Here is a 17,182-nt window from a genome sequence, read left to right on the forward strand (position 1 = left end):
ATACAGCATTGGACAGGCCAGACAGGGGGGCATTTTCGCCTGCGAAGAGAGCCCGTCTATTTTATGCAGATCCACATCGCTGGGATTAACAGCAATCTTCTCGAATGACTCGACGACACCACGTGGTTATCAACCCTCAAAAACGTGGCACAGGGACAATTACAGCCGGATCAGCGCTTCTAACGCAATTATTCCACGGGGAAGTCCAGAAGTTGCTGCTTTCGTATTCAAATCTCTTTTAATAAACGTAAGCAAGGTTGAATCTTTGGTCAGCAGAAGCGACGACATCAAAAAGTATATAAAGGGCATGTTCTCCCGACTGAATGGTCGAGGAGAGATGGCTCGGTTTAGGTTTTGTGACCTGTGTCGAGCAACAGCTTGCTTCGAGCAGGTTTAGCCAAATACTCGGCTGAGTTGCGGCAGCATGTCCATTCTTGTTAGTTAGTCTACGGAAGAGGGTTGAAGAAAAGTATGGTTCATCAACTTGTGTGGTTAGTCTACTTTGATATCATCCCGAGTTCTGTATGCCTCCTTGGAAATGGGCGAGTTGCAGATTATCGAAGAGCTGCAGCTCAGTTCACATTTGATAAGCTTGTAATGAGCAAAATTCACTTCCACTTGGCTGGTTTCTCTCGCTTTCAAGATTCAATCTCGGCCACGGCGATGGTCTCGGACTCTCACGCGAGATACGGTTATCTCCATAGAGCCGTGGCAGACCTCATGAACCGAGAGCAGCCGCTGTGAGAGAGCTCTGGTGTTAGGTGGGGGTTTTATGACCTATAACAAGCACAGGAGAAAGCAAGAGCGTTAGTCATTGCTATCATTTGGCTCGCTCGAGGCAAATGGGCGTAGAGTGGAAGCGTGGAGGAGAATGCCCTCAGGTCCACATCGATTGTCAACGGATCCAGAGCCGACAATCAAATTTTTCTCTCCCGAGAGTGGGAAGGGCTTGACCGACGATCGGAAAGGGATTCACCGCGCGCGACGGGAGGGAAGAGCGCGAGAAGATCATGGACCGTGTTACCATAGCGCCAATCTTTTGCGGATACCTTTTCTCAGCGTACGAAGATCCGGGGTCAGTAGGGAGACTTTTAGTAGCAGCAGTTGAGAGCTTTTTCAGTCTGCTTCGTCCGTCAAAGCGACTCGGAGGCGAAAATCCGGATTTACGGCGCACACTTGGCCGTGACAGCTATCAATAGCGGCCCGGTTAGCAGGTGGCTTTTTTTGGTGTGCTTTGGTGGCGGTTGATAGCAAGCCTTTCCGACGGACGTAAGATGGAAGCTTCAAAAACCAGCGGAGATGGTCTGATTCTTGAGCTGTGGCTGAAGCCACTCCCCTCTGGTCGAATGTAGGGGGACTCGTTGGAGAGGATCGAAAGGAGGAGAGAAGAGTTGGGATGGAGTTGAGGATGTGTTGTGTAGTTTGTAATGCTCGGCTAATAATTAAGCATTGGCAACGAAAAGCCAAGACTTTTTAGAACGAGATGAAATGGCCCTTTTCGCCGAAATTGGACATCAGATAACCCAAAATCCCTACATCGTTGACGGTCCAGACCGGTCACTACCCTTATACGATGCATGAACTCGCCTAACTCAGCCGTTCTAACGAGATCACAAAGGGGCGGGGGAGAGAAGAAGAAGAAGAAGACACTCGGTCTTTGAGGCACAGATATTCGTAAAGTCACCAATGATGGCCTTGGTGACATGGCTAGGGTTATTTATTTACACAGGCCCTCCCCCTTACAGCCATATGGTCGTGGTTTACTAGATTCAATCCCCTCGACTGAACCTCCACAACGAATGGAGTCTCATGCGGGTAATAATACCGTACCATACTGGTGAAGTGGAAGAAAGTGCCGGCTGTTGAATCCGCCGTCCTGAGATAATTACCTAATTCTTACGGTGGTTGGCGTAGGTGTAAACTGAGGTGATTGAAGTGGATTCAAGCCAAACTGTGGAACCGCCACTAATAATAATCTTCAGCGCAGCCCAAAGTTCAAGATGCATTCCAGTCAGATTCCATCTCTTTTTTGTCTTCTCTTCCCCGTAAAGTGCGCCATACAGTACAGCCGTTACAGTACGCTCTGAATCTCCTTGCACTCAGGCGCCCTGTCATGCTGCAACTACCGGGAGGAAATTGCTCTAGCCATGCAGCCAAGCAATAGCCAAACCCCGGACTATAACACCATATTTGTACTTAGCCGGTGTCCCAGGGGGGGATGCATGTGTGGTGCTGAACCGTCCCTTTGGTGCTTCACGTTGTGTTCCACGTAACTGCATCCGGCAACTCCTTACAGCGTCTTCGCGTAGCTATCCGAAGTTGACCTAAACAACACCCCAGGCCTTCAAGGGGTTCAGCTCATGCAGTCTGCAGTCTGGTGTATTTCTGCTCTCCCCGCTGCAGATTGCGAGTCTCCACCAGCCGGTTTCACGGGGAGAGTCTTCCTGAGTCTTACTACGAGTTTAGTATCTCTTTAGCCCAGCGTAGAGGCAGCCGAAGCTCTCTAGGTCTACAGCCCGTTCTAAGCGGAACGCCAGCATAGGCTTAGAGAGGCGGTTTAGTGCCTCCCAGTTCCATGGTTTTTTCCCTTGGTGTTTTTTCTGTTTTGTCTTTTCGTCAGGGGTCCCTGCTTCTTGTGGAGATTTCTCATCCAGCTTTTCTTCCCGATGAACCAAACGCCCGCCCGTCGCATCCTCCAGAGCCGATTCAGCACGCAGGGCTAATGCAATGCAACGTCAGCAAGTCTGTCCGGCTTCAACAGCCATGGTTTTCTAGCAATGTTCACGAGTCAGTGAACTCTTTAGCTCACAAAATACAGCACTTGATGCCTCCCAGACAGCCCATATTCTAGAACCAAAGGGCCGCAGGAGATGGCTGCTAGTGCAAAGCGGCTACGCAAAGTGCGAATTAGACCCGTCCCTTAACTCATCAACGCCACAGCTTCGTATTAATTATACTAGGTTCTTTTGCCCTTTGCTACAGTATACTGTATTTCAAATGCCCGCAATAAACATGCTAGTACAGTGTAGCTGGCTTGTTCCCCGTCTTGAAATAAAGGGGCGTGCCCATAACCTCAATGTAAAGGATGCATAGTAAAAGCAGGTACATGGACTGCCCGTCTTGACGTCCACCTCGAGTGCAGATCAACCTTAAAAGTGATGATTTGACATCTCATTTTCTTGCCGGCCCCGAAAAAAAAAGAAGATTTCTTTGTTCCCCCGGACATCGATCTCGGAAGACCAGGAAAAAAGAAAATGAGGTTGCTTCTTCATCTCTTGCTTGCGTTCCTGGCAACGTTTGCGTTGGCTGCAGACAGCTCGGCCGCTGACAACCCGCTTTCGGTGTTGCCGGCATGTGCGGTATGCTATGCCTTTTTTCCTTTTTTTCCTTCCCCTTCTCCAGATATGTGATCCGAGCTCGAAACTAATGACGATCAGCAAAAATGCCTTGCATCGGCCATCGCGAATTCCACATGCAGTCCGACTGATGTGAAGTGTACCTGCGAAAGCTCGACCATTCAAGAAACTTCGGCCATCTGCATTGCGACCACCTGTACGGTTCGAGAGTCCCTTAGTATGTTGCCTACCAACCGCTCATTCTCTGTAATACTCCAAAAGCGATATCTTGTCTAACTCTTCACGTTAGCCACCAGAAATGCGACAGATACACTCTGCGGTGTCCCTGTCCGGAACAGGACCCCCGACTTCGCCAATGTCACCATCGTGCTTGGTGTTGTATCCGGCGTGGTTGTCCTCCTGCGTATCGGCTCTAAGCTTATCATGAGGATGGACTTTCAACTGGACGACTACGCCATCATCGTGACGCTCTTTTGCGGTATCCCTTCGTCAGTGATGAACGTCCGAGGCACTGGCGGAAATGGAGAAGGCAAGGATATCTGGACGCTGCCGTTCGACATGATCACCCGGTTTGGAGTATATTTTTACGTCCTCGAGATTCTATACTTCGCCCAGGTCATGCTTCTGAAGATGACGCTCTTGTTCTTCTATCTCAACATCTTCCCAGGCAAAGCCAGGACACTGCTGTGGGGCACTGTTATCCTCAATGGCGTGTTTGGAGTTACCTTTATGCTTCTTGCGGTCTTCCAATGCCACCCAATCAGCTTTTTCTGGACAGGTTGGGACGGCCAACACTCGGGTAAATGGTAAGTAGAAGCTTTCAGCCTCCGCCTTCTCCCACTAGCTCAGTATAAAGCTAACAGCCACACAGTCTCAACAGTAATGCCATCGGATGGGCAAACGCAGCCATCAGTATCGCCTTGGATTTATGGATGATTGCAATTCCCATGTGGCAGATCCGAAATCTCAACCTCCACTGGAAGAAGAAGGTCGGCGTCGCCGTGATGCTCCTCGTCGGTACTTTGTAAGACATCCCTCCCCACTGCGGCAACAAGCTCTTTGTCTAACATGACCCTAGTGTCACGGTGGTCAGCATCGTTCGACTCCAGTTCCTTGTGAACCTTGGTAGCTCCGCGAATCCCACGTACGACCAGGTTGACGTCTCTATCTGGTCCACTATTGAGATTAACACCGGTATTGTCTGCACGTGTCTGCCATCTCTCCGTCTGTTTTTGGTCCGCCTGTTCCCTAGCCTGGGTGGCTCTTCACATAAGAACAGCGGCTATCAGAATTACCCGGACAACTATGTCAACAAGTCAGATCATGCAGGTAGTCGGGCACAGACATTGGTTTCGGCTGTGAAGTCGCAGAATCGCCCGGAGCACAGCGGGATTGAACTCAACACAATGTACGAGGTACGGTATAGTGATGAGGACGAGTCCAGATTGGTTAAAATGCAAGAGGAACATGCAAAGGGGGGAGTGCATGTCGGTAGTTCACGGAGCATGGGTAGCAACAGCGAGGTGTCACTGTAAATTTTATACTTAATATTAGCTAGGTCTTTCAGGATATTAGCCAAGTTCCCCGTCTTATTACAAAAGGGAATTAAAAGTCATCAATAATTTGCTTCTTTTCATGGATACAACATATCAGCGCGGACAGTTAGTTTGGGCCATTCTTGCAAAAGTCTCATAATATTTTATTTTCGTGCTCATCCTTGTGCCTGGTATGCCCACTTGTAGCCCAAGATGGCTTCATATCTTGAACTATGTAAACATACACTTATATCATACATTGATTGACCTATCCCAGCAAATTCTCTTAATTGGCAGAAACTCCCAGAGCCTTGTTGAAAGCATCGGCTGCAGCCTGGCCCGTCAGTTGGGACGCAGCAGCCGAAGCACTTTGGCATGTAGAAACCACTGCAGCACTAGCCTTGCAGCTGGAATTGAGTCGGTCACAGATGAAGTCGGAAATGACCTTGATAGCTAGAGCCGAGCCATGGTTAAAGTCAGCTTCGTTGACAGGGGCAAAGGCAGGTTCAGTGCGGCCATCAAGTCCGTTGGCGAACTTGATGCTAGGGTCAGAGCACGAGCCGAAATCGCCCGTAGCAGCACTGCTTCCTGCATTTCCATTGCCGGCGTTACCGCTATCGGCGTTGTTACCACTAGCAGCATTGTTCGCTCCACCGTTGCTGGCGTTATCGCTGGTGTTGTTGGCGTTGGAAGCATTGGAGTTGGAAGCACCAGATGCGGCGGCCTTGCACTGGGTGTTCTGGTCATCACATTGGCCTACTCCTCCGGACAGCTGACCAGAGTTGGCAGCATCGGCACAGGCGTTGTGCTGAATGTCGCAAGACCGTCCAAGAGCGGCTCCAATGTTGACAAAGGTATTTCCATTAACGGAAAATGGTCGGTTTCCGGTGCCAGAAACAACAGGCGGGGGAGGGCCGCCAAGAGAGCCGGTGAAGGTCTGAACGTTGTTTCCACTAGCTGTAGAAGGGGCACTGCCGCTAGAAGCGGCTTGGGTTTGAGTAGCAGCAGCAGCTTGGGTGGAAGATGCTTCAACAACCGGCGGGGGAGTTGCTTGAGCAGCGGCCTGAGAGGTTGTCGCGGCATTGCTGTTGTCTGTTGGAGCAGCGGCGCCTCCTTGAACATTGGCTACGGAGAACTTGCTCAAGTCAACCAAGTCTGTGGCCTGAATACCGCCAGTGCCGGTAAATGTCTGAGACACAGCGGAAACAGCTGATGCGACTTCGTCTTGGCTAGCGTCGAGAACAAGCTTGCCCGTTGTGAAGATACATCCAAGCTGGGGATCGGTATCGTCACAGGTGTTGCCCTTGGCTGTGGCATCGTTAAGCTAAGCAATTGTTAATAATCAGGGTTTCAGAATATGTAGCTAAGGGAACATAAAACGTACATCGCCTGGGGCAAAAGTGCCACTCAAGAGGGCAAGATTGGGATCTGCTCCGATGGCCTTGAGCTGCTTCGCCAACTCAAGAGTAATACCCTTGTTTATGGAAGCAGCATTGGCTGATGCCGGGTCTTGATGGGGTTTTACGGCTTCGATTTCGGGGTTCACAGCTTGTTCAGTGCAGGTAACACTCGCGAGTCCGACTTTGCCGGTATTTCTCTCTAGGGCCTGGTACACCAACGCACCAGCCATGAGTCGAATATCTTTAGCAGCCTTGCCATTGGTGAAAGCCTGATCAGCAGTCTCTTGCTTGAGGCAGTCCAAGTTGGTTACACTTCCAGCACCGCCGGCAGCCGCTGCATTACCAAGCAGACCAAAGACGGCATCTGTAATGCCCTTGGGGTTGTTCTTGGCCAGAGCTTCGTTCGTAATGGAGAGGAAAAGATCGTGGGAATGCTCCTGAGGAACCTCTCGGCGGAGCAAGTTGGAAGAAGGCAGAGGATAGCCGAAGGCCTGGCCCAGCAGCAAAGCTGCAGCCGCAGAGGTGCTTTGGAACTTCATGATGAATGGGCGAGGAGAATGATTGGAATTTTCAAAACACGAGAGCCTTTTGAGAAAAGAACAAATAAATATTGAATACAAGAATAAAAGAGTGTCAAACTCGAAAAGAATGGACCAGCCTGCTGGACAAGAAGAGAGAAACGAACAAAAAAAAATAGAGACAAGAACTGACGACGGTGCTAGACAATTCTCAAGACTCAGTATCAATCGGCTACTGGGACAATATATACAAAATATCTCGGCCCCGGCCTCCCCAAGCCCGCCGAGTATCGACCCCAATACACGGTTAAGCGACGTTTCTGTAGCCGCTATATCGCTCGTTTCATAAACAAGGCAGGGCGGTTAAAACACTCTGCCCAGAACCCTAACCCATACAAAAAGATAAAATACAAGGGCAAAATGTGGTCAGATGTCTGATATACAGTAATTCTCCTGGATTCTCAGGTTTCTGTAGCAGGTTTGACCAGGATAGCTGAAACGATTACCGTTTCTGGTGGGGCGAGGCAAGGTATGGGCAGGCGTTTCATACGCAGGACGCGATGATATTGGCAAGAGTACTTATAGCCTCGGTTCACTTTATTATGCTTAGAAAAGAGAAAATGATGGCCAATGTTTTGTCTCATCGGATGTCTATTATGACGACGTCGCGAGACTACAGGCCCAAACTGGAAGAGATTTGTTCAATTTGCAAGTGAGAGGAATGAGTGGGTCTATAGATTCTGTCTGTTAACTCCATCCGTGTTACACGTTTACATATGTACAGGGCCTCAATCATTCAGGCATATGTATAGGCTTCTGGATGATGATCTGGTCGAAGCGCAGTCTAGGTATATCAAAAGAAAACGAACATGCGAGCCTTCACGATAATAAGCCTCCGTGCCCAAGTTGGACTTGGTCCTTCCAAGACCTAGGTAGTTGCCAGGGTTGCTGTCGCAGGTATGGGACGCAGCGCTAAGCGAGCCAAAAAAGCGGCTCTATCATATTCAAACCAGCCCATGGAACAGACTGGAACATGACCATATACCAGGGGGGCCCTCAAAGAGAACCAAATCCCCGCCTACGCTCCACATAGCACGGGGGCTCACGCCGACTAAGAATAACGCTGTTGCTGTAATATCCGGCCTCGACGGAATATCGAGCTCTACACAGCCCCGGGTCGCCCGTTTGCTCGTACATGCAGCACTCTCTGGTCCAGACCGTTAAAGGGCCTGTTGCGGGAACGCTCCACGTGCTTACACGAACCCCCGGCCGGCTCACTAGACCAAGGTTCTGACCGGATCACCAGTTAAGCCGCCACCAGGGGTGCTTGGCCAATGGGTTTCGGAACGGGCCTGCTTCGCCATGTTCAATGAGAACGGTGGCTACAGTACGTTAGAGTTCGGGCTTTGATTTCCCGGTTTGACTTGCGCTTGGCAAGTTTGGGCGAATATAGACACAGTTCTTGGCAAACTCTAGACGCACCAATCGGAGACACTAGCCTGCCCTTCGCTGTGGTAATGCTTCGTCAAACAGAGTGTCGTGGCAAAACTAGCAAAGGGATTAACGTAGTGAAAAAGAAAAGCTCCAAAGATGTCATTCTCCGGTCGAACCAACAATGGCATTTGATACGTGCGGGGGAGCAACCTATAGCACCTGGTTTGCTGAACAAATAATATCGTATTCGTTTCTAGGGTAGCAAGACATGGATGCTAGAAAGCTGTATCAACAACACCTTTGGTGTAATTAGCAGACCAAGAAGAGAGTCAAGGTTTGATAAGCGCCTAGGGAAGGATACAGGAGCAAGGCATGTTATTCGTCGTTCTTCTGGTAGAAGGTTTAAAACATGTTCTTCGGCCAGCCAACTCTGTTACAACTTGGAAATGTGCACAAAGTTGAGACACTCACTTCAAATAGCATACATATATTAATCACTGCGTAATAGCTGCCTAGTTGGCCGTGTAATACCTGAGACTTGCATCCCAACTGTCAAAAGCTTCACCTATGGAACAATTTCGTCACTCAAGTCTTCTTCAACATCCAATTTCTCACTACAACCCAGAGCCCCCCCAAGACGGTGTGGGGAGATTCCCATAGTGGCAGAGTCCCCCATGGACTAGCCTGCCATTGTGCCATTGTGGTTGACAGCAATTGACTCTTCGAATTCTTCCACAATCCACCACGCCGGAAATGGCTGCGATTTTGAAAGAGGCTGAGATTCGCCTCCATCCGAGATGGACATACCAATAGTACCAGCTACAGCTGTGCAGAATCGTTGCACGCCCGCTTCAAAGTCGAGTATTGTTATAGGGATTAGGGCCAGACTACTCGGAATGTCCTTTGGATGGAGAACTGGATAAAACACCTCGTCCAGCTTAAGCCGTTTGCCGGAGTAATCTTTCGCGACGTTTCCGTCATCTTTAAAATACGCAAATGCCGTGATCCAACCCGAGATTTTGCAGGGGTCACCACTCATGTCCGTATCGTCACCACTCATGTCCGTATCGTCACCACTCATGTCCGTATCGTCACCACTCATGTCCGTATCGTCACCACTCATGCCCGTATCTCCCGTCTCACACTCAACGCGGAGCCAGAAGTCTTTAACCTCTTGCGAGTCTGGCTCGTCAAAGGTTTTTCTCATATAACGCATAATGGGCAGCAGCAGACGGACCCAGTCTTTGCACCTCTCATATTTCTTCAGCTTGTTGACCTGAGCGTTAAGTAACTTCCAGTCATTTGGGGTTCCCTGCAGCGTCACGCTGGGAAAGCTGCCTCCAATCATCGCACCGTATTCCGAGTGTTTTTGCATTGTCCCCATCGTACTGAACGCTGCCACCGCCTCGTCATGGTATGTTGTCCTGGAAAACAACTGCAGCATCCGCGCATGCAGCATTGGATCAGCAACTTCGGCCCGGATGCGGGAGGCAAACCCACGGGCCACCATGTTAGAATTGAGTTTGGAGTGGCTCTTCATTGTCGAACCTCGCGAGGTCCAGCGTCACTTTTTCTTTAGAGGGGTAGAAAGTGTTATGTAGGAGTTCGGCATTCTCAGCACCATGGATGAAAAGGCTAAGCTGTGAAATGATAGCCTGCCACACATCTTCAGGTCGGATAACTAGGTCGAGATTCTGGTTGAAGGCGCGGATGATGCCCTCCACAAATCCATTTCCGTATATGGACACAGTCTCGTTGATGGATAAGGAATCCGTTGCATTCTTAGGACCGATGGAGGACGCAATGATTGGGGACTCACGGAAGCCTTCACTATCCCCGTTTTTTCGTTGTGTGTCATACTTATAAGGGCTGATACACTTGGAGGTGATAGTGTCGAAAACAGACCTATCATTTGCATCGATGGTTATCGCTTTGTCCCGATTTGTCCCCGACTTGAGAGGGGAGGGCCTCGTCGTGGCAGGCATTTTTTGAAGAATTTTGCGAGAGTGATTTTTACTTTCTTTCTGAATCAACCCGGAATTTAAATGTAAAGAAGATGAAGAGTTTGGTACTCAAAACTTGGACAAATGAGGGGATTTTATAGTCTTGAGATTCTGCCAGGTTGCAGGCTCTTGCTTGAACATGTGCATGCAGCACAAACATGTAAAACAAGTAACATCCAATACTTCATGTGACATAAAACGCCGGCTCGTTCCCAAAGACAAAGACTACAAAGAGAGCCGCCCGAGGGGTCAAAGGAAATTGGCCAAATCTTCCATTCCAATGGCAGAGCCAATAAAGACCAATTTTAAACGCGTCGCAATCCTCGGTCAGACGTCATAGGTTGGGCAAGGTATCCAGCTCATGGTACGAGGGCGAGGAGAGAAGAGAGATTCGTTGGCCAAGTCCCTTTGTTCAGCGTGCACTTTCTGTTGGGATCTCTTTCTGGTGCAGAGCTCTTTGTTTCGTGATTACAGACATAACAAAGAAGAGATAGAATGTCAGATGATTCGAGTCAGTGACATTTGTAATAAATATTATTAGTCAGTGGATCACTGAAAGGACTTTGTGAAAGGACGTGGAATATCGAGACGATTCGAGTGAGTGAGTGACGCCTCTAACATATATCATTGGTTAATGGACCACTGAAAGAATTGCTGTTCATTCTAGTGTGTATGGGAGTTATGTAACTCGATGTGTTGAAGCTTGTGGTATTCGCGCTTAACATACAAACTGTATTCATTTGCAACTAATAATCTATCCGCAATAATCAAGGGTTTATTCTGAATCTACTTTGTTCACCTTCCGTTTATACAGCCGTATCCATAACTAAGAGGATTTATTTCTAGTGATGCTTAGAAGGTGAAGAGTTGGAGGGGATTAAATGCTTTCGAGACCCAATTAGGCCGACGATGGTTGCGTAGAGATAACACGGGGCATGCGAGACACAAAGAGATGGAAGAACTAGTCTAACGTACGTCACTTCGAGTAATACAGGCAGCTGGCTCATTGGAAGACAAGACCAGAGCTTCATACAAACCAAAGACGACGTGATCAAATCCTTCAGGTAAGTAGCCAAGCCAGTATGGATATAATTCAAAGGGGCAGCAATTTTAAGTCCAGACGTCATGGACTTGGAGGAGATATTCAGTTCATTGTACAAGAGCGAGGGGAGATTAATAAACAAGAAGTCTTCCACTAAAGAATACATCTACTACTCTAAAATGCATTACATATTTAAAATTGCCAGCATACTACAATACCTTTATAAGCCTATCATATGTATGTTTTTATAAATTACAGAATCTACCTGATTCAATAATAAGAGCACTTAACTAGTGACTGTGCATAAACACTTAAACCAAACCCAAGAAAGCAAAGCTGAAGAGAATGCTCGGTCTTGACACATTCCACCCGGTCCCATTTCGCGCAGTTTAAATAGCCGATCAGCTGTCCCACGTCGTAATCTTCGTACTTTGTGTAACCGTCCACGTTAACGTAGTTACATGTGTCTCCAAAAACATCCTTGATGCCGGTGGTATATTGATCATCCACAATATCCGTATCGGCGCTGTCGGCAGTGATTGACCAAGTGGCGTCACTATCGCAGACATTGATACTCTCGGCATACGACGGGACGCCGTAGTAGTTGACGATTATCGTTGGAAAAGGGGTATGGTCAGGGTCTTGGGTTTGTCTATCCAGGACAAGCCACCAATCCGCGAGGCCAGTGTCAGTAGAGGGTTTGCTGACGGGAACGGGGGGTTTGGGTAATCCGGGATCGATAGGCTCGGGGTAGTCGTCACCTCCTGAGCACTCGTTGAACCAGGTATTGGCGAGGGCGGTCCCTGGATAAACATCATGATAATCGGCGCGGCCAAGCTCGCCGAGCGTTGGGAAATGGATATTCTGACCGCGACCGTGTCCTTCAAAGCGGGTTCCTAGGTCGATCCAGGTCATGCTGCTCCCTCCTGCGGGGATGAAGCCGCCATTTCTCCAAACTCGGGCCCCTGCCTTAAACTTATCAACCCAAATAAGATCCACCTTACCATCGCCATTGACCTGGAATCGTGTTAGTAGTACCATTGAAGCTAGGCCACGAATGTCAACTTACGTCGGCCCATTTGAAGTTTGCTCTGTCGAGCCTTTCTGCTGGCGCGAACTTGATCTGGCCCTTGTCCTCTAGGCCACCGGCTTTATTGAGGTGCCCAACAGTTCGAGCATCTTTCTCCATGCAGAGGTAGTCGACGCGGCCATCGCCGTCCAAGTCTCCGAACCTCAGACCTTGGTCATATAGACCCCTGCCCCAGCCCTCCTTACACAGCGCGTCATTCACTACCCAGGTTGGGCCGGAAAACGTGGGAGACTGGGCTCCGTCTTTGTAAGTGTTGCGCCACATCTCGGCCCGCCCCGTATGCCTTTCGACTGCAAGGATATCACAGAGACCGTCCCCGTCCCAATCGCCAAAGTGGATGCTCTTCCTTTCACGGCCGATAGAGATGATCTTTCCATGTTGTCCCCAGTTAGGCGGGGACTTGATATTCTCGAACAAGGTGATTTCACCCTCTGCGCTCACCCAAAGATAATCTTGCATCTAAGTTAGTATCTCGCTAATAAAACAGTTATCAAAAAGTAGGCATATAGCCACATACCATCGTGGCCTCGGCCGAACATATCACAATAATGGACTCCATCTCCTTTTCTCTGAGTCCCGCCAGAGCCTTTATTCGTATAGGCATAAGATTGAACGTATTTCTCGTCAGCTATGCGATTCCAGATGAGGTCAGCGCGCCCAGAGCCTGATATTCGTCCAAAGACGAGCTCCGTTCTATCTGTCAACTCGGGGATTGCAGGATGGGCCGCTGTAGCCTCTACCCAATGAGGTCGTAGGCCTTTGCCGTCGGCATCAAAATCTCCTCGCTGGTTGATCCAGATTTCAGAGGAGCCGTCCTTGTGCAGGTAGACCCAGTCTGATCTGCCATCGCCGTTGACATCGACGAGGTTGACACCGCCGATCCCTTCAGCTTCACCTCTAGCGGCAAATGTTTCCTCGCCAACAACCTAAGCCAGTCAGTCTGTCTGTTGGTAAAATTGAGAAAGCAGCCAGTTTGGATAACATACGAAGCTTTGCCAGTACCCCCCATACGTCTCTGTCGGTGCATCGCCCACGCCGCCGTTGCGCCAGCAATAGATATCGCCCTTGTCATCAATAGCGCAATAGTCCAGCCGCCCATCCCCGTCAATGTCGCCGAGACGGACCCTATCTTGAGGACCCCATGCATATCCCTCCTTGATAAGGCCACCGTTCTCCAGAGGCTCGAATTTCGGAGGGTTGCCGCCCCTGTTGATCGACACATACATGTTGCCATCCAGGTTGATGCAGATGAAGTCGTCAAGGCCGTCGCCGTTGACGTCGCCCCAATGGTGTCCTCGAATCAGACACTTCAATCCCACATCGATAGCAACGCCTGTTACAGCGATATTGCCACCATCGTTAAGATACATACGACAAGTTCCCGGCGTCGGATCATCGCTTGTGCCCTTGTCAACGCAGTTGATCAGCTCGTCAAATTCTCCTCCCGGGTCTGCGCCTCCCAAGTTCACCAGCTGGGCAAAGGATACTCGGCTGCCGGCATTGAACGCTCCGCTCTCAGTGATATAACCCCGAACTGTCTGAAAGTGCTTGTAGGGCCCATCATCCTCGCCCCATCCTTGCTGCGTTTTAACAGGGCCGCGTCCAGCCCCCTTTTCTGGGTCACAGTCGACTGTGGTATCGTCGTCGACTCCAGTATCAATCGGTTTCGTCAGAAAGCCCGCCTTCTCGACCTCGGCAATAGCTTGATCCCAAACAGCAGCCAACTTGGCTGCGCCCTTTTCGTTGGGATGCATAGTGTCGTGATAGTCGGTCGAAGTATCTAGAAACCCATTATTCAACTCAGCCAACCCAATCTTCTTTCCTGCATCCCTGAACCTCTTATATAAATCCCGATAAGTAGGATTGATCTTGTTGACATTGTTGTTTGCCTCATTCTCAAGGTATGGTATCAGAGTTGATAGAATAATTGTGACACCCTCGACCTCCTCGTATAGATAATTAAGTAACAGCTCCATTCGAGCTGCGGTACCATCCACATCCTGGCCAGTTTTTGGATTGGCATCATTTGTCCCGCAGTTTATGAGGATTAGATTTGGCTTCGTATCGATCCCCATACCAGCGTTTTTAATCATGTCTGACACCACCGCACCAGGATGTCCCTCGTGCTGCCGATCCTTAAACTTCTCAGGATCGCCATTCGACTGGCTACCGACCATATTGACTGGCCAGCCTTCCCATCTTAACTGGTCTCGAAGGGGTTTCCGGTATCCGTTCTGCGGGTCTGTGCCGACTCCTGCGGTAATAGAGGCGCCGAGAGGCATAATTCGTAGGTAGAAAGGCTTGTCTGCTGCCGCCCTGGCGGCCTTGGGCCGATAGTGCTGACTCCATGGCTCTGCCAGAGCATCGTCATCCGAAAGAGTACGGTTATGCGTTAAAGGAGTGGCTAAGACTGAGGAGAAAAGAAGGAGCAAGTGAGCCAAGAGACAAAGCGCCGACCTTGGAGACGATGCCATGTTAAGTGTCCACAGTGTGTAGTGGCGATGCGTGATGAATCGAATGAAGTGAGTGAGAGACTGTTGTAGTTTGAATCTGCCTCTGGTTGGGGATCAAGAGGCTTATATATCTAGCCAAATGATATCCATACCTGGGACTGTATTTTAGAATCTATGGTAGAAGGCAAGAAGGCTTCCTTTCCCGTAATACATGGACGTATGACAAATTACAGTGTGCTTCGGGTTTTTCCAATTCTGGAAATCCCATGGGATGGAAATCCTGCCTGTGCAACCTTGACTATGTTGGCGCTAATCGAGACTGACTTGCTTGCCAACCTGCCCTTAAAAGGCTTTGTGCATGAGATAAAGCGTATTGGGACAGGGGTAAGGTAGTCAAATACGCGTGTTTGAATACGCTTGTTGAATACGCTTAAAAACGCTGCCCAAGCCACAATTCTAGTCTGCAAAATCCACGGCTGCATATCATAACTTCGTGGATAATTAAGTCAAGCTGGCCTATCAAGTTAAGATTATGCCCATGAACTAACTACAATAGTATTATATATTACTTGGCGGGCGGTGGTAGGATTCTTCCAATCCTATAAATTCCGCCAGTAAAAAGCCTGCAGCTCTGCTAGCATAGAGCGTATTAACTTATGGGATTATACGACAAGCAACTAAACCGCAAAAAAGAAGAAATATGACAGCAGGAGCATTATACTGCCAGCCCCGGCAGGCATTAAGCGTATTTATAAGATTATACTACAGTATTAGGCTACTGCTTACAATTTTGACGGCAAGCTAGCATCCATGTGATCCTTAATCACATGTATTTAACCGACCTGACGGGATTTCTAGTGCTAAGCCTTGTCCAAGGTTTTAGTGATAGTACTCGCTATTCCTGTCAGCCATCTCATTATGGAAGCTTTGCAAATGCGAATGGCGATAATCTCCTGGTTTTGTGTGGCTGCATGTTAGCGATTGTAGTTTTCTGGGGCGCGGTTTCAGCTGCGTTAATTACATGTAGATAGCTGTATACAATAGATGGAAACTCGGCACTTCCACTATTTACACAGGAGAGCGATGGCGACGAGCGTTTGTGCTCCAGAAAATATTTCTGCACGTGATGATTATTGAGACTCTAAGATACATGTAAACATAACTACTAACTGCAGCACTAGATACAGCTGCGAATAATTCGGTATCTGCAATCCATTGCGCCGAGATCCAGAATTTCCAGCTCAGTTAGAGAAAAGCTGCACCCGCAGCTAACACAGCAACAAAGCCGAATAAAGTAGGGGCAGAAGTCTGAGCAAGACCTGTAGAAGTCGAGCTCTGTACCTCGGTTGTCCGAGTTGGACTGGGGAAGACGAATGTGCTGCTGGTGGTGTTTGATCTCGAGGGAGCCGAAGTTGTGGCAGGAGCCGAAGTCTCTGTGTGGCTGGAGGGTGGCCTAGTTGTCGAATTGCCCATGGTAGTCGAATCTAGAGCACTAGTAGTTGTTTTATCATCCCCGGTATCTATATTACCATCTCCGTCCACCCTGAAGTGATCCCAGGCAATGTTGTCCAAAGCTACCTTCGGGGAATCGAAAGCGAGCGAGGTGGAAATGAGGTTCACGGCGATGGAGAAAGCGGTATATCTTCCCTCATCCGGGTTCCATTTGATTGAAAATGGACCGGTACCATCCTTTGTCGGAAATTTTTCGATTTCCTGATTCTGCACGACATCGCCTTGGTTCATAAGCAGCAGCTGCACGCTGATCTCTGTCTTGTCGTCGTCGAGCTCTCCATCAGCCAGGTGCGAGTAGTCAACTGCAAGGTCGAACGCCAAGTTACCAGAGATGTAGTACCCGGCATCAAAGGTGAGATAATCGAATAAGATACCATTGTCTCCCCACAGGACATTATTTTCCAGTTTGTGAGATAAATCAACATTGGCAATTGGGGTCTTGCAAGCCCCAGTTCCGACAGAGTTGACTACGGTTGCACCCATGATTACCGCGCCCTTTGTTGGGTTAGAAGTAGTTCTCTAGGTGATTCGGCATAACGGAGAAACATGGCATACCGCATATCGGTGTTCGGATTTGGAGAAGTCAATGCTTCCACAGTTATCATCGTTTGAGATATCGAGATCATCAAACTTCTCATCGTTAGTATAATGATGCGTTCCTTGATAACCCAAGCATACTTACGTTGAGGGTCACTCTATCGCCGTAGACCAAAGGAAGAAAGGCAACTGCCGCAACTAGGCTATTGTATGTCTTCATGATGTTTTTTATTAGATATGCGGATTCTGTTGAGTGGAGAACGTCTGTAAGTGTTGAGTCGAGTTTCGAGATGGAAGAGGCT

At 48.9% G+C, this 17,182-nt stretch overlaps 6 protein-coding genes across 6 annotated transcripts; 1 reads left to right on the plus strand and 5 right to left on the minus strand.

Moving 5' to 3' along the window:
* Positions 1-1,272: 1,272 nt before the first annotated feature.
* Positions 1,273-1,797, minus strand: M431DRAFT_442379 (hypothetical protein). Its single transcript, XM_024915212.1, has one exon. It carries the CDS (start codon positions 1,703-1,705, stop codon positions 1,436-1,438), a length of 270 nt encoding a protein of 89 aa, XP_024773346.1. The 5' UTR covers positions 1,706-1,797; the 3' UTR covers positions 1,273-1,435.
* A 1,457-nt stretch (positions 1,798-3,254) lies between these two features.
* On the plus strand, positions 3,255-4,891 carry M431DRAFT_495639 (hypothetical protein; the record flags this gene model as incomplete). Its single annotated transcript, XM_024917390.1, has 5 exons — positions 3,255-3,359; positions 3,438-3,573; positions 3,646-4,162; positions 4,228-4,380; positions 4,435-4,891. 5 exons carry the CDS (start codon positions 3,255-3,257, stop codon positions 4,889-4,891), a joined length of 1,368 nt encoding a protein of 455 aa, XP_024773347.1.
* A 153-nt stretch (positions 4,892-5,044) lies between these two features.
* Positions 5,045-7,000, minus strand: M431DRAFT_144302 (hypothetical protein). Its single transcript, XM_024912674.1, has 2 exons — positions 6,276-7,000; positions 5,045-6,215 (listed from the first exon to the last, which is right to left on the minus strand). The coding sequence occupies exons 1-2, from the start codon at positions 6,828-6,830 to the stop codon at positions 5,178-5,180; spliced, it is 1,593 nt and encodes a 530-aa protein (XP_024773348.1). The 5' UTR covers positions 6,831-7,000; the 3' UTR covers positions 5,045-5,177.
* A 1,922-nt stretch (positions 7,001-8,922) lies between these two features.
* Positions 8,923-10,302, minus strand: M431DRAFT_117008 (hypothetical protein; the record flags this gene model as incomplete). Its single annotated transcript, XM_024911986.1, is given in 3 exon segments — positions 8,923-9,298; positions 9,389-9,775; positions 9,792-10,302. 3 exon segments carry the CDS (start codon positions 10,226-10,228, stop codon positions 8,923-8,925), a joined length of 1,200 nt encoding a protein of 399 aa, XP_024773349.1. The 5' UTR covers positions 10,229-10,302.
* A 1,256-nt stretch (positions 10,303-11,558) lies between these two features.
* M431DRAFT_554838 (carbohydrate esterase family 3 protein) lies at positions 11,559-14,852 on the minus strand (the record flags this gene model as incomplete). The annotated part of the gene is made up of 6 exons (XM_024921405.1): positions 11,559-11,864; positions 11,997-12,305; positions 12,358-12,830; positions 12,896-13,292; positions 13,365-14,686; positions 14,723-14,852. The coding sequence occupies 6 exons, from the start codon at positions 14,850-14,852 to the stop codon at positions 11,559-11,561; spliced, it is 2,937 nt and encodes a 978-aa protein (XP_024773350.1).
* Positions 14,853-16,076: 1,224 nt separating this feature from the next.
* Positions 16,077-17,100, minus strand: M431DRAFT_5975 (hypothetical protein; the record flags this gene model as incomplete). The annotated part of the gene is made up of 3 exons (XM_024921546.1): positions 16,077-16,838; positions 16,899-16,973; positions 17,026-17,100. The coding sequence occupies 3 exons, from the start codon at positions 17,098-17,100 to the stop codon at positions 16,077-16,079; spliced, it is 912 nt and encodes a 303-aa protein (XP_024773351.1).
* Positions 17,101-17,182: the final 82 nt, after the last annotated feature.

The sequence above is a fragment of the Trichoderma harzianum genome (assembly GCF_003025095.1).
Source record: "Trichoderma harzianum CBS 226.95 unplaced genomic scaffold M431scaffold_7, whole genome shotgun sequence".
Classification (NCBI taxonomy): Eukaryota; Fungi; Ascomycota; class Sordariomycetes; order Hypocreales; family Hypocreaceae; genus Trichoderma; species Trichoderma harzianum.